The following is a 16637-nucleotide window of genomic DNA, read 5'->3' as shown; positions in this document are numbered from 1 at the left end:
CATGAATCCTTAATAATAATAAGTCACTGCCAGGAAAACAAGCATTCAAAATGCAAATACGGAATTAAAATTAATCTGGGGAAAATAAACAAGCTCAAAGAGTGAGACAGCATTAAATTGTCAGGTCACGTCCTCATCTCATACCAGCTATATAACGAACACTTTTTTTAATGCTTGTGGTGACCCAAATTTGTTATAGTGCTGCTCTGCTGCTCCATAAAATCTCTACAACAATGTAGTTTCAGTGGTTAAAAATTCTTTATTTTGATCACAGGCTTTTTTAAATCTAAGATCATGAGAAAATCTGCATAAAAATCTCTGCAATTACATTGTGCTTAAGGTAATCACAGCATGTCAAATCTAAAGCACTGTGACTATGGGGAAAACACAATGCTGCATTACACTAATGAGTATGGGATCATATATTCCCTTACAGATAAAAAATATAATGAGCAAGTTTCACTGACTGCGCAACAAACTCCCAGTCTGTAACTTAATAAACTCAGCAATCAGCTCTAACAATAAGTGAAGATAGGCAACCGTGTTTCTCCATTCACCATGTGCTTGTCCAGATGGCAGCGAGAACCGAGGTTTCAAAAATCCTCCAATCAGACCTGTCTAGCGACTTTAACTAGAACAAGCTGAGAAGCCTGCCAAAGTAAAGTGTTTATAGGCCATTTCATATGAGAGGAGCAAAGAGTACAGCAAAGCCCCAAAGAGATTTCAGAGAGACCCTGGCTTCATCTCAGAAAGTATCACAGGAACATAGTCACAATCTGACAACTAATTTGTTCATTCAGTACCGCTTGTATATGGTGGATTTAAATTTTAGCGTTGCTTGCCAAAGCAATCCTCACTCAGCCCTAGAGTGTTAGCTTTGGTGTGCTTGTCCTTCCCAGTCATAAATGTACAGGAATGATACAGTATCTCAAATCATGCTATATAAGTATTTTGCAGGGCAAACATGGAGACCAGAACATCATAGAGACTTTGGGGTGGGCTCTTCTGGGTGCATTTCCCATAAGCATCGTTAGGCAATTATGGTTATGTCACATATGGTGACATAGTTCAACGATTTAGTGTTTACCGAAACCATAGTTCAAACGAACATCGCAAATCAACAGCTCCCAACCTCTAGTTAGAAACATAGTTTCTTGTTGGTAAGACATATGGACTTTAATAACTCATGCTCTTGAGCACAATAAGCAAGCTAACATGCATACTATCTATATCTTCAATTCCATTTAATATTGGTCAAATATCTTCAATTCCATTTAATTAAGATTTCAATCTATACATTTTATCTTGTGCATAAATGCGCAAGGGAACATAGATTATGACGCAAAAGGGTATCCGCAATGAATCAAACATCAAATAAAGTAAAGCAACAACCATGTTCGTTACAGTGGCATCTCTGAGATCTCGATTCAATTAATTAGTAGAAGTTATTACTCCAACACCTACGCATGACATCATTAATGACCATCTTATATTGTTGAACCAAAGTGGTTCAAAAAACGGAGATGCGACCGCGTTTGGGAAACAGTCGTTAGTTTCTAGCTAGTAAGTTTCTACAGCGATGCATCGTACTAGAGTTGTTAAAGGGATAGTTCATCCAAAAATGAAAATTCTGTCATTAATTACTCACCCTTGTGTCGTTCCAAATGTGTAAGATTTTTGTTCATCTTCGCAAAACACGAATTAAGATATTTTTGATGAATTCTGAGCGCTCTCTTAACCTCCCATAGACAGCAAGGATCCTAACTCGATCAAGGCTTAGAAACGTAGCAAGGACTCTCCAATATGGTCCTATAGGGTGAAGCCGAGGAGACGAATTGTTGAATAAAGTCGTTGTTTTTGTTTTCTTTGCACACAAAAAGTACTCTTGTAGCTTCGTAAAATTACGGTTGAACCACTGATGTCACATGGATTATTTTAACGATCTCCTTGCTACGTTTCTGAGCCTTGATCATGTTAGGATCCTTGCTGTCTATGGGAGGGTCAGAGAGCTCTCGGAATGCATAAGAAATATCTTATTTTGTGTTGCGAAGATGAACGAAGATCTTACGGGTTTGGAACGACATGAGTTTGGGTGAGTAATTAATGACAGAATTTTTGGGTGAACTATCCCTTTAAGCAGCAGGTTACATCATCGTTTGGGAAACGCACCCCTGATCAGTAAGTAATATCCCAGCAACCACCCAGAACTCCATTTCAACCGCACATTTAACATTAAACTCCAGTCCTGGCGCACATATGCCTGTGAGCGCACACACATACACCGAACAGGTGGCACCGCCAGAGAGGAAGCTGCAGCAGATGGCATCACGCACCTGACACAAAACTACTATGCCTTCAATTAGATTTCTATTAAAAAAGATCATCTATATATATAAATCCTCCAGTATCTCTGAGTATGTTTAGGATTACTTAATGAAATACTAAAATAGCTGTGATATAGTTGTAAAACTAAATGGATCGATATTACAAGACTGTAATGAGATGTTATGAACACTTTTATAATTAGATTTAAACAATATTTAAGAGTGTAATAAAACTAATATAAAAGCTTCCCTGGAGGAACCAGGTGTTACCAAGGGTTTCTGGAACCCCAAGGTCCAGAACTGGGTCTGACAGCTCTAACTAGCTTAATTAAAAAGGTCTACCAGGTCAACTTTGGCCCTAGCAGCTGTATTCCTGCTGATTAACCATCTAGCTACTGATCATAAATTACCAGCTTGGAGCAGCTGGAAACAATTTAAACCAGCTACCACCTGGATTTTCCAGCAGGGTTTAACAAAGAGAACATTTTCCACAAAGTTTAATGTAAGCAAACATGCCGTTAAGAATTTTTTAATTTTCTTAAACGTACCTTGATCCAATATGATGAGCTGAGAACCCGACTGGACATTGCCAGCATCATTCTCAGCTAAACACTGATAGAAACCTTCATCTGACTTGACCAGCCCCAGCACCTGCAAGTTCTGCTCCTTCTGTAAAGAGGCAAACAAGAACATCGCTGTCATCTAGAACAGTGGGTTTCAAACCCTGGGTCGACTTAAAAAATGGGTCGCCAGGATGATTTAAGGAAAACATATGTATGCAACCAAGTTCTAGACTCAGGAAAGAAGCAACTAAATAAACATAAACAATAAAACGAAAGTAACCGGCAGCCGCCTCAGGTCAGAATCAAATGTGTATTTGTGTTTGCGCTCTGTTTTTGCAGCGTTGTACATTGTAGCAAATCAGAAACATATTTGTTGATTTCCATAACGCAATGGCCAATCAGAGGAGTTTTAGTGAGTCAGAATCCACTCACCGCTCAACACGGGAGTGTTTTTGTTCAGTCCAGAGTTCTGGAAGCTCGCGACGCGAATCCTCTGATTATAATCAATAAAATGTAGTGGTGATGTAAATAAGAGATTAATTGTGCCGTGATGACAGATTGATTATAGCAGAATTAGATAGAGATTGCGATAAACTAAAATGAGTGCAGCTTTCTTGAAAGCGCTTTCTTTGCTGTATATATCCTATTCTCCATTCAGAATTTGAATAAAAGTTTCCGCATATTCTCTCAAAATCGCAATGACATTGTGATAATCATAACTATGGACTGGACAAAATATGATATGTCAGAATAGATGTGGATGAAGGCAAGCACCCTCACTAATTTCAGAAGCACCGACAGATTTGATTTTGGAACAGAGCATCCTTCCGGAGCTCTATGGTGGGATTTGAGATCGGTCTTTAGTGCAGTGGTCTTTCCTTCCTTAATCTTCTATCTATCTATGGGTCGCATCAATTTAAAAAGAAAACAATAGGGTCGTTCTTAAAAAGTTTGAAAACCACCGATCTAGAAGAAATACTGTATTTATCTGTAGATGCACTGTAAAAGGTCAACAGCATTTCCTCACTCATGTAGAGCTAGCTGGCAACTTACAATGATCTTGAAATAGTCGCTGGGAATGACGGCATCTCCGTTCTTCACCCATTTGATAGTGGGAGCGGGTGAGCCTGTGACCTCACACTCGAAGATGATGTCTGTGGCTTCATGAGCATATATATTAGCTGGTTTCTTCAGGAACTGTGGGGAAGCTGAGAAGAAAAGCAATAAAACAAAACAAATCATGTGAGCATGAGAAACCAAATTGTTTCTTCAGAGAAATTGTTTCAAATGCCCGTATAACTTAAAGCCAGTGATGATTTCGGGGAAACAATATTATTTGATTAGGAAAAGAAAATGTTGCTTTTGACTTTTCCCAACCTCTAAAAATACCCTAAACACCAGGATGTGGCTAATAGCCAGAGGAAAATGCAAAACCTCCAAAGGCTTCGCATTAGCAAATGAGGTTATTTGATCTTGGAGAAGATAAACAGGACATGGATCATCTCAATAACAAGGTAGTGTGCACCAGAATGATTCAGGCCTGTCTGTTGGGATGTAATTGGATTGTTGCACTGTGCTGTGCCTGATTCTCTACCACACAACCACAACCCTCAGTTGCTGTATATTTTATACGAATTGCACATTTACAAAACATGACTATCACTTGCATATGATTATTACACTTGCCCTCACTCTTGCATAAATCAGTATGTACTGATTGAAGGCTCTGATTTTTAATATTTAAAAAGTATGAAATAGATATTTGTTGACCATATACAGTACATATAATTATTTTTTAAAAGAGAAATAAGCATAATTACAAATAAATTGTAAAAAATAAATTAATTAATAAAAAAAAAGATTTAAAATGTAACAGCATATTATAAGTGATATTAACGGTTTAAAAACTTTATGTTCATAAAACCAACACAAAAATGTTTAGAATAATTGACTGGAATAATTTATGAATGATATAAATATAGATGAATACATAACCATATTTAAACTATTTTCCTCTTAAAAGAAAAATGTGTATAATTACAAATAAACTGTACAGCAAGCACATCACATTATAAATTATATAAATGATAAATGTATATAAAATACATATAAATTAATATTATAAAATACATTGTTTATATAAGGTTAACAGAAAGAAAAATTGGCATTATTACAAATAAACTGTAAAATAAGCAAAAGAAAATATTTAGAAACATTATATAAATGATATGTAATTCTTATATATTATAATATATTATACGTGTACACATACACACACACACACACATACATACATACATGCATACATATACAGGTGCATCTCAATAAATTAGAATGTCATGAAAAAGTTCATTTATTTCAGTAATTCAACTCAAATTGTGAAACTCATGTATTAAATAAATTCAGTGCACACAGACTGAAGTAGTTTAAGTCTTTGGTTCTTTTAATTGTGATGATTTAGGCTCACATTTAACAAAAACCCACCAATTCACTCAACAAACAAACTATCTCAACAAATTAGAATACTTCATAAGACCAATAAAAAAAACATTTTTAGTGAATTGTTGGCCTTCTGGAAAGTATGTTCATTTACTGTATATGTACTCAATACTTGGTTGGGCCTCCTTTTGCTTTAATTACTGCCTCAATTCGGCGTGGCATGGAGGTGATCAGTTTGTGGCACTGCTGAGGTGGTATGGAAGCCCAGGTTGCTTTGATAGCGGCCTTCAGGTCATCTGCATTGTTGGGTCTGGTGTCTCTCATCTTCCTCTTGACAATACCCCATAGATTCTCTATGGGGTTCAGGTCAGGCGAGTTTGCTGGCCAATCAAGCACAGTAACACCATGGTCATTGAACCAGCTTTTGGTACCTTTGGCAGTGTGGGCAGGAGCCAAGTCCTGCTGGAAGATGAAATCAGCATCTCCATAAAGCTTGTCAGCAGAAGGAAGCATGAAGTGCTCTAAAGTTTCCTGGTAGATGGCTGCTTTGACTGTGGACTTCAGAAAACACAGTGGACCAACACCAGCAGATGACATGGCAGCCCAACTCATCACTGACTGTGGAAACTTCACACTGGACTTCAAGAAACACGGATTCTGTGCCTCTCCACTCTTCCTCCAGACTCTGGGACCTTGATTTCCAAATGAAATGCAAAATTTACTTTCATCTGAAAAGAGGACTTTGGACCACTGAGCAACAGTCCAGTTCTTTTTCTCCACAGCCCAGGTAAGACGCTTCTGACGTTGTCTCTGGTTCAGAAGTGGCTTGGTAGCCCTTTTCCTGAAGACGTCTGAGTGTGGTGACTCTTGATGCACTGACTCCAGCTTCAGTCCACTCCTTGTGAAGCTCTCACAAGTGTTTGAAAGTGTTTGTGCACCTTTTCCTAACCAAATTCTTTCTTCAAGTCAACTTTGCATTTAATATGCTTTGATACAGCACTCTGTAAACAGCCACACCTTTCAGTAATGACCCTCTGTGACTTACCCTCTTTGTGGAGGGCGTCAATGTTCGTCTTCTGGATCATTGCCAAGTCAGCAGTCTTCCCCATTATTGTGGTTTCAAAGAACAAGAGATACCCAGAATTTATACTGTAAGGATAGTCATTAATTGAAACTCAAATGTAAATATTCTAATGTTTTGAGATACTGATTTTTGACTTTCATGAGCTGTAAACTCTAATCATCAAAATTAAAACCAAAAACTTTTGTAATGTTTTACTTTACATGCAATGAATCTAAAATATGTGAAAGTTTAACTTTTTGAAATAACTTACAAGAAAAAATGAACTTTTTCAAGACATTCTAATTTATTGAGATGCACCTGTATATTCATGGCCAAAAATATCGGCACCCTTTCAATTCTGTCAGAAAATGCAACTCTTCTCAGAAAATTGTTGCAGTTTCAAATGTTTTGGTACTCACAAAAAAAACAGAGAAGAAAAGTCAAATCTGATACAATTCCACACAGAACCCAAAAAAATGCACTGGACAAAATTATTGGCACCCTTAACTTAATATTTGGTAGCACCCCCTTTGGAAAAAAGAACTGAAATCAATCGCTTCCTGTAACCATGAATGAGCTTCTTACACCTCTCTACTGGAATTTTGGACCACTCTTCTTTTGCAAACTGCTCCAGGTCATTCAGATTTGAAGGACACCTTCTCCCAACTGCTGTTTTGAGGTCTCTCCACAGGTGTTCTACGCGATTCAGATCTGGACTCATTACTGGCCATTTCAGAACTCTCCAGCGCTTTGTTTGTAACCATTTCTGAGTGCTTTTTGAAGTGTGTTTGGGGTCATTGTCCTGCTGGAAGACCCATGACCTCTGGTGGAGACGCAGCTTTCTGACACTGGCCACTACGTTGCGCCCCAAAATTCTTTGGTAATCATCAGATTTCATGATACCGTTCACACAGTCAAGGCATCCAGTGCTAAAAGCAGCAAAGCAACCCCAAAACATCTTTGAACCTCCACCATGTTTGACTGTAGGGACTGTGTTCTTTTCTTTGAAGGCCTCATTTCTTTTTCTGTTAACAGTGCCATGATGTCCTTTACCAAAAAGCTCTACTTTCTACTTACATCTGTCCACAGTACGTTCTCCCAGAAGGATTGTGGTTTAGTCACATAAGTTTTGGCAAACTCCAGTCTTGCTTTTTTATGCCTTTGTGTCAGCAGTGGTGTCCTCCTGGGTCTGGGTCCCATAGCGTCCCTTTTCATTCAGATGGCGACGGATAGTGCGAGCTGACATTGTTGTACCCTGTGTCTGCAGATCAGCTTGAATTTGTTTGGAAGTTAATCGGGGTTCTTTATCCACCATTCGAACAATCCTTCGTTATAATTTTTCATTAATTTTGCTCTTCTGTCCACGTCCAGGGAGGTTAGCAACAGTGACATGGGCTGTAAACCTCTTGATGATATTGACATTGTCCATGTTTTTCCACAATTTTTGACTTCGTTTCTTTTCTCCATGCTCAGTGTGACACACAACACAAAGGTTGAGTCAACTTTTCTCCATTTATAGTTATTCTCCATAACTGGTTGCAAGTGTGATTACTATATTGCCCACACCTGTTACTTGCCACAGGTGTGTCTAAATACAAATGACAGGAACATCAAATGCTTCAAAAGCAATTATTTCTTACAATTTTGACAGGGTGCCAATAATTTTGTCCAGTCCATTTTTGAGTTCTGTGTGAAATTTGATCAAGTTTGACTTTCCTTCTCTGTTTTTTTGTGTTGTTGCAGTGCAAACAAAAACAATAAGCATGTGAATACCAAAACATTTGCAATTGGAACAATTTTCTGACAGAATTGCAAGGGTGCCGATATTTTTGGCCATGACTGTGTTTGTTTGTATGTATGTATGTGTGTGTGTGTATGTGTGTGTGTGTGTGTGTGTGTGTGTGTGTGTGTGTGTGTGTGTGTGTGTGTGTGTGTGTGTGTGTGTGTGTGTGTGTGTGTGTGTGTGTGTGTGTGTGTGTGTGTGTGTGTGTGTGTATGTATGTATGTATGTATGTATGTATGTATGTATATATATATATATATATATATATATATATATATATATATATATATATACACACACACACACACACGTTACGTATATTATATTATATATCAATTTCAATGTGTGGAAGTGAACAGAAAAATCTAAATGTACTGTATAAATGTGAACAAAATTAGCAAAGGGTAAAAATAGCAAATAAAGACTATAGATTGTCATTAACATAAATATTTATAAGACTGTCAATAAAATTGTTAGTAGAAAACTAGCCAAAAGCAGAATGGCTACATAAAGCTATGGCTGGCTATAAGCTGAGCTAAAATGAAGCTCATTGGATATTTTCCATATGAGCTGGGTTCTACAGTATCTGGAACTGAATATCTAACATAAGTTGCAGCATCAGGGCCAAACTGACAGAGGTAAGGTGATGAATGGCTGTTAGTATGTGCTCCTGCAGTTTGCTGAGAACTGCACACACAACCTGCTGAAAAACACTTGTCACACACTGCTGGGTTCCTGCTCACGCCAGCTCCACACAGGACAGATGGTTTGTGTTTAAATCACTCAGTCAGTATATCTCACACACATAAACCCAGTAGCACATACGCAGGGCAGCACTCATATCGGTGGCCACTGACTGTAAAAATGTTGCATCAGCTGCAAATACACTGATAAAGGCTGTGCTGATGTTTGATTGCACACACTTTTGCATTTTTGTTACACAACCACCCTAAGCCATTTTTTCATATTAAAGTCAATATGAAACAATTCACATTTTACTTCCATAGTCTGATAAACTTCCTAGTATGAAATATGTTACAGCAGGACATGGTTTTATGATCAGGGACTGGCTGGATTATAAAAGTGGGTGTTCCAAATCAAAATTGAGTCAGACCTGAATGCTTGTTTACAGTGGATTGTGGAGGACTGCTCCCATTACATTAATGTTCCATTAAGTGCTTTAACTATTGTCAATATTTTTCAAAGGTCGTATTGTCTACAAATGCTGCCTAAATGCTTAAATATCTATTTGGCTATTGGTTAACATTATTTGCCATGTTCACATATCCTTGGTGACGTCAGTCAGTCATTTTAGAAATATAGCAAGATGATTAATGAAGATATTCTTTGAGAATAATGTGCATTAATCAATAACACAATAAGACCAGGAACGTGTATTAAGAAAGTAAACAATCTCAATTGTGATTTTATGTTGACTTTAAGGATAAAGTTTGAGGAAATGGTGCTGAAACAACCCTAGAGAACTTTAAGACAGAGAATTTGTGGCATGGTCAAAGACTGCTTACACTGGAAGCTTGTTTCCACCACAGGATAAAATTTTTTAATTAATTATGAGACATAAGTTACCCAATTTAATTGGAAATACATGGCTACATTTCTGCAAAACTCAAAAATGTACCTATATGTGGGTCAAAGACGAAAAAGGGTTTAAGCATAAAAACAAGTGTAATACTGCTTTAAATTGTGGTTGTTTTACCCCAAAAAATAAAAACGTTTTCTGTTTAATTTAATTGCAATTTTGTTCTCTGATTTACGGAAGACACCCACTAAAATGTCATTCAATGAAACAACCTTGTCAGGCGTATTTACAACAAAAATCAATTTATGACATATTAAAAGACTAATTACTTTCACCTCAAATACTAATTAGTAGTATTTTTTTATTTTTTTAAATGTGCCACTATCCTAGGTTTTGCCTATTTGTCAGTAAGAATTTTTTACTCATTTAAAACACAACAAAATTGAATATGCTCCCTTATTATTTTATATATTTTAATATGTACAAGAAAGAATAAGCATATTGTTTGAATTTTTACATAAATATTGTGTTACACTGAATGACAATGTAACATTATTTCAACCAAATTTGGACATTTTATTCTCAAAAAACTTATTTGAAACGTGAAAAATAGACACTTTACTTGCATTTAATGTGCTTTCTATGGCCGTAAATTTCTTTTGACGTGGACATCTTAACGTCTTTGACCCATGTACATTTCCAGTGAAATGAACACTAGAGGCAGTAAAACTCAGACAACAAATCCTGTCAAACTATGGTTCAAAAACAGCGCAAACCTGCGTGTAAGGAAGTAAAAATAGTACTGTTGCATCAGCGAATGTGTTTTTACATCACTTTAGAATTCATTACCACTATCAAGTAGGTTTAGGGTTGAGTTTGGTGTAGGGGGTGTGTTATTTTCCAACATAATAGAGCATTAACCTATTAGTGACACTCCCTAGACATTTGAATTCTGAACCGAGGCAATACGCACCTGAAGCAAAGTAATAAAAACACAACATATCATAAAAATTTTTTGTAATTACCTTTATTTTTCTCCATGACAGAATAAAACTGAATTGCAAGATGTACACTCATAATTCAGAAAAGTGAGAATTGCAAAATGTAAACTTGCAATTCTGAGAAAGATAAGTCTGAATGGTGAGATATAAACTTGCAGTTGCAAGAAAAAGGCAGAATTGTGAGATTTTTTATTTTTTTATTCCGTAGTGGAAACAAGCTTCCATGGGTTACACTCCTATACATTCTAGCGGGAGATTATAGTGATGATAAAACATCTCAAATAACCACACAGCTTTTATCACTGCCTCGCTTGCATTCAGGAGCATGTCTCAGGTTTCCTGCTATATTACAGACAATGTCAAAGCTCAACACACACTATGGTTTCTATTCACCTACCCTGCATTTCAGAATAGGCTAAGAAACAGCAACCTACAAGCTACTCCCTTATGTTCTGCGTAGCACAGAAACGACAGTCTATCAAAGTTTAATAGGATTCTGGGTTTCTCACCTACAGTATAACGAAAACACCGAGAGTGCAGAAATTCCCAGATCAATCTGACCTGCTCACACTAGCACACATCTCTGCATGTTGACTAGAAATGTACGCAGTAGAATGTATTCATAAGGCTTCTGCGCCCACTGGCTGACATTTAAAAACTGAGCAAACAAGACATGAAAGTCATTGTTTTATTTCACGCTTGAAACAGGAACACATGATTGTTTTGGATGCAATACGACCTGCTCTATCAATAGCATTATGTTGATCACAACAAAACAAATTTTTTTGTTAAAAAATTTGCAATAGGAGTAAACAAGAGGGTCCAGAGGGTTTACAAGCAGAAATATGAATCTTATATTTTGTTAAAGGATGAATTATTCAGCATGCATTATTCAGAAAACCCTATTACTATTTGAGCTGTGAAGCATTTTTAGAAGTGGGACTATTGTTCTGGGCAAATTAACTTCTGGTTGTGAGATACCAATGTCATTCCTGTGAGTGTAGTATAGTTATAAATATTACATAGGTTATTCAGCAATTCAATCACACTATTTTCACGCCAACATGCATTATACTGAAGCCTTGTGGCTATTACTTTTAAAACAGTGTGTATTTTGCTTTAATGGCCTGTCCTTACATATGTCCTTTTGTGGAAAAGAAGTACACTTTATCATACTTAAAAAAAAAAAAAAGGAAAATTGAAAAATAAGGACATTATATACTTTAGAAGAATATACTTAAGTGAGAACCGAATTTAATGTTTTTGGATACTCTACTGCATGTTAACTGAAATGAAATGAAAATGTTTAAGAGTTCACATTTATATTAATGCAATTAGTTGCAATTAAAAGTGTTTTGACCCACTTAGAACATAAGTAGATAGGTATTAATTTATATGTAATTTCATAATTACTTATATCGTCTTTGAAATATGATTAAAGTGTACTGTTGAATGTACTGAAAAGCATTTATGGTAAACTGAAAAATACTTAAAACTTGTATGTAATGTATTTAAATAGTTTTGTAATTACATATTTTAATAACTTATCAAATAAATTACTAAAATTATAATCAAGTATTTTACACATGCTTTAATATGTTAGTCAACACATCAATATAAGTGTACTTTATTAAAAGCATGACATAAGATTTTTAAAGCATAAATGTAATAAACAATTAAGTGTCTTGAAAGTGTACTCACTGTAAACACACTTAAGTGGCCTTTTATTTGATGATATGCAAGTAATTTTTTTTTAATATATACTTTATACTACAAGTGCATATTCAATACAGTTTGCACTACTTAAATGGGCAAACTGAAATTATTTTCTGTGACAATCAACATCATACCATAAAAATGATGACAAAACTCAAAAATGTCTGATCCCAGAGCATCTCTATTCAGAACACTGACGAAACAGCCCGTGTTGAAAGAAAAACTTAGGAAGTGTTTGACACTCGTTTGGATTCTGGGAGCTGCTCGGTTTGAGTTTGGCATTGTACTTCCTTTGTGAGCTGCTGGATTTACTGTACTATCGCTCCAACAAAATACCTCTCCCACCAAAAAAGGCAAAGTAAAGGCCTGAAAGTAGGGGCTAGGTGCCTTCCAGTATCTTTCATCTTTTCATCTCGTCACAGTGTAGGATCAATTCCCAGCAGATGGCCAAAGCTCATTACACTCCATATATCTGCATGAAATCTACAGCCCAGATTCTATTCTATTCTCTGTGATTTCACACCTGTCTGAACCATCTCGCGTCCCTTTCATCATCACACAATCACATCTCACGCACTAGTCAGTCCCGCCCAAAAGCTACAGCTTGAGCAATTACAGAGAACCCAATACCTGTTGAATATCTATAAACGTGTCTGAAGTGTGATCAGAGCGTGCAATCGCATTACAGAACTTAATGTCACCGAGAAAATGCAACACTTCCTCTGAACAGTACTAGAGGAAAGAGCTTTACAGTGTGATCTGACAATCACTTGACTATAGTCCTTTATAAGGCAGTGAGGTTTAATCTTACCTTTCAGTGTGAGTTCAGTCTGGGCCTCAATGGATCCGTTGACATTGTCTACCATGCAGCTGTACACACCGCTGTCTTCCTCAGTGAGATTGAAGATCTGCAGACTGCCTCCGCCAAGCACTTCAAACCGGCCCTTGCTGTGCGGAGAAGAGAAAAAGGCAATGTCAATAAGCTCCCTGCAGAAAGTTAAATGTATACTTAGCCCAACAATAATTCAATAACTTCAGCATACATGCTACTCCTTCCATGCACAACATGGAATCTATTGCAAAGGGTGCATTCTAGCAGAAAAGGGCAGCCTCAACATTGTGGTGTGTGGTTTAGCTGTAAAGGTCAGGCTTGGTAATCAGAAGGTCTCTGGTTTGATCCCCACCAGGGGCAAAAAATTAATGGGTCATCACTGTGCCCTTGAGGTCACCAAGGCACTTAATCCCAGGGTGCTTCAGGAGGATTGTCCAGGCAATAGCAGTACTGTATAATGCTTTGGATAAAAGGGACTCTTTCCTAAGAGGGTAGTGATAGGAGAGAAATATTGTTAGTTCACATTAGAATGTCAAGGCAACTATATTATTATTATTATTATCATTATTAATTTCAACCCTGTTACCAAAAGTTGTCTGAATACAAAAAAACATGTCTGGATTCATTTATTTATTTACTATTTTTCATCCCTGTTACCATAAGTTCTCTTATTTGTAGTAATACTGAACTTTAACGTTAAGAAGAATATTTTTCTTACAATAACCCTGCTAACGGGGTTGAATGGCTGTGCTTGATGAATACAGTCAACACCACAATTTGGGTAGAAATTGAGAAAATTATTTCTGCAGCAATTCATTTTTTTCTTTGCCTTATTGATAAACTATCAATATTCGGCTGGGTGAATTTTCAACACAGGGAACATGCTGTGATGCTGAGCAAGGAATCAATGGCTTAGAAAGAAGAAGAGAGTGGCCACAGTATGAGGTAGAGGAGCAGGATGGTCTCCTGCACAGAGAACACAGGGATGCGGAGATTGCAGAACCTCCACTCAACCTGATCTGTCAGCCATCGACTGGCATCAAACACCAGCACATTAATACTAGCACTCTCACACTGACACATTCCCTGTTTTATTTCTCTGCCTCAGACATGCAAGTAACCTGAACCATGTGCTGCATTCAAAAGTGTGGGTTTTCTAGGAAACAACAAGCATGTGCTCTCAAAGGTTCTTTATTATTAACTTTTTTGCCCTTTTATGTCGTAACCTTTTTTTTTTTTCTGTGACTGATTTTAACAGTTAAATCAACAGAGATGCGAGTATAATTCAGCACTATACAAGCGTTATAAAATTTGCCAAAATATATAATGAACACCTAAATAAGAGCAAGTCATTCATACACCATTGCCAGTACCAAAATCTACAATCTATAAATTGCAGAGCATGGAACAGTGCTCTGAAGTCCTGAGAGGGCAGCCTGACAGTGTCCATTACACACGCCAGACCACAGGACTTGCATAAGAGCGAGTAACTCAAAACTCCACCCTACCTCAACCATCACACATACCTCATCCCACAGGAAAACCAGGTCCCATAAAGGAGGTCTTTGTCCTTTTGGGCTAAAGAACACGGAATGAAACACGTAGGCCCACTGTGGAGCTTTTCCACCTAAGACACGCTTCATGTTTTTCTTTCATAGACCGTGACATTATTACTCATATGTTCTTTTAAGAGTGTGCATGCTGAAGTTCCACACATAAGATCTCTGCATGTGTCTCGAGTCAAGTGCCTTCAAAACATGAATGTGAGGGAGGCACAACCTTTCTGACTTACTGACAATATCATTTGCATTTGTCAATGTGTAATTTCACTTGATTAAGTCTGAAAGATTCACTTAGACTCCTTGGGACTGCAGCATGTTAATGATTAAAAAATAAATAAATTAGAAAAAGAAAAAAAATATTAAAATATACAGACTAGTATTATTTTATGGCAAACATATTTATTTGTGTTTGTTTATTCATTCATTTATACATTCACTATTTTTCATCCCTGTTACCAAAAATCGTCTGAATACAAAAGACATGTCTAAAAACAATAAAAAAACCTTGTGTGCTTTTTAGCAATAAACATCAAAAAAGAGAAAATGACTATACATACATGTATAAAACAAAATGAGTAACAGGGTTGCAAGTAAAATGGTATCAGTTTTAGGATAAATTATGCTATTCATTTCATGTCTGTTAACTTAATACTGCTAAATAATCAATCTATTTTTCTTAAGTTGTCAAAATGTACTGGTAAAAGCATCAACCATTCAGCCCTGTTACCAAATTGAAATAAATACAAAACAAATAAACAACTTTTTCATGGGGAAATTTTACCAATAGCTACAAATCATTTGGTCTGTAAATAGGCTATACTCTGCTCAGTGATTCTCATTCAAGCGTATTTATACTATATTTACTTAACATTATTTTCATGTTTATTCAATGCTTTTTGCTAGAAAATAACAAAAACTCAAATAAGGGTTGTAATCAGACATACCCACATTTTCAATAGAGTTTCAACAACCTCATAAATAAACAGAAGTGAAGATTGCATACGTCCTTTCACTTACCATTTGTTAAATAATAATAATAATAATAATAATAATATGAATATGAATAATTATAATCAAATCGATGGTTTCAAACCCTATTTTGCAACATATAAAGATAAACAAAAATGGCATAAACAGAAATGACTTTTCCATTCTGAACATCACGAATCCTCCCATTCATTATTCAACAACTGGTCATTTCCTCACCCTTGCAGGGTTCCTTAAAATTTCTCAACTTGCGCAAGTGAAACACATACTATTCTTCATTCAGGACTGTCAGTGTATTAGGAGTGTTGAGGGAGCAGTAATGCTTTCGTTCTGTGTGCGGAGTCGCCTCAAATAACCCAGAGCTAGTGTGCAAAAGGCTCATGACTGCAGGCAGGTTAGGGCTAACAGCTAGTGCTGCGTATGCCGTGATGTATATCCAGTGTGCAGCACTGAGGCAAACTACTGGCATCCGTCAACAGAAATCCAACACCAAACTACCGGTGGCGCTGACCCAAACTGTCTCAGAGCAGCCAGCCAGTGATTGATGCCGTCATAAGATACAAGTGAGCGAGATGAAAGGCTGCCTTGTCAACAGCTCAGAAGGTTCTGGCATGGTCTCCACCATTAACTGTTCAGCTCCATGGCTGTGACTCCAAACAGAGGAGCTACTAATGCTATGCCAAGACTTGAATGAGGGTAGTGACACTATTCCTTCTGATGCCACCAGCTAAAGTCGTGTGTTACTCCACTGGAAAATCCAGTCACAACCAGCTTCTGATGAAGTCAAAAACGAAAAAAAGTCAATGATATAATCAATAATTTATAAT

General features: G+C 36.8%; 1 protein-coding gene across 6 annotated transcripts in view; it reads right to left on the bottom strand.

Moving 5' to 3' along the window:
• Nucleotides 1-16637, bottom strand: part of LOC306854703 (neogenin-like) — a 158493-nt gene that overhangs the window by 38169 nt on the left and 103687 nt on the right. For all 6 annotated transcript variants that reach the window (XM_079392916.1, XM_079392915.1, XM_079392913.1 and 3 more), the window contains exons 5-7: nucleotides 13241-13377; nucleotides 3941-4095; nucleotides 2873-2993 (exon numbers count right to left, since the gene is read on the bottom strand). In XM_079392916.1, coding sequence (XP_079249042.1) covers nucleotides 2873-2993; nucleotides 3941-4095; nucleotides 13241-13377 — 413 coding nt within the window. The remainder of the gene's footprint in view (nucleotides 1-2872; nucleotides 2994-3940; nucleotides 4096-13240; nucleotides 13378-16637) is intronic.

Source organism: Barbus barbus (genome assembly GCF_936440315.1).
Source record: "Barbus barbus genome assembly, chromosome: 1".
NCBI lineage: Eukaryota > Metazoa > Chordata > Actinopteri > Cypriniformes > Cyprinidae > Barbus > Barbus barbus.
The sequence above is the reverse complement of the archived record's forward strand: the minus strand, read 5'-3'. Positions and strand labels throughout refer to the sequence as shown.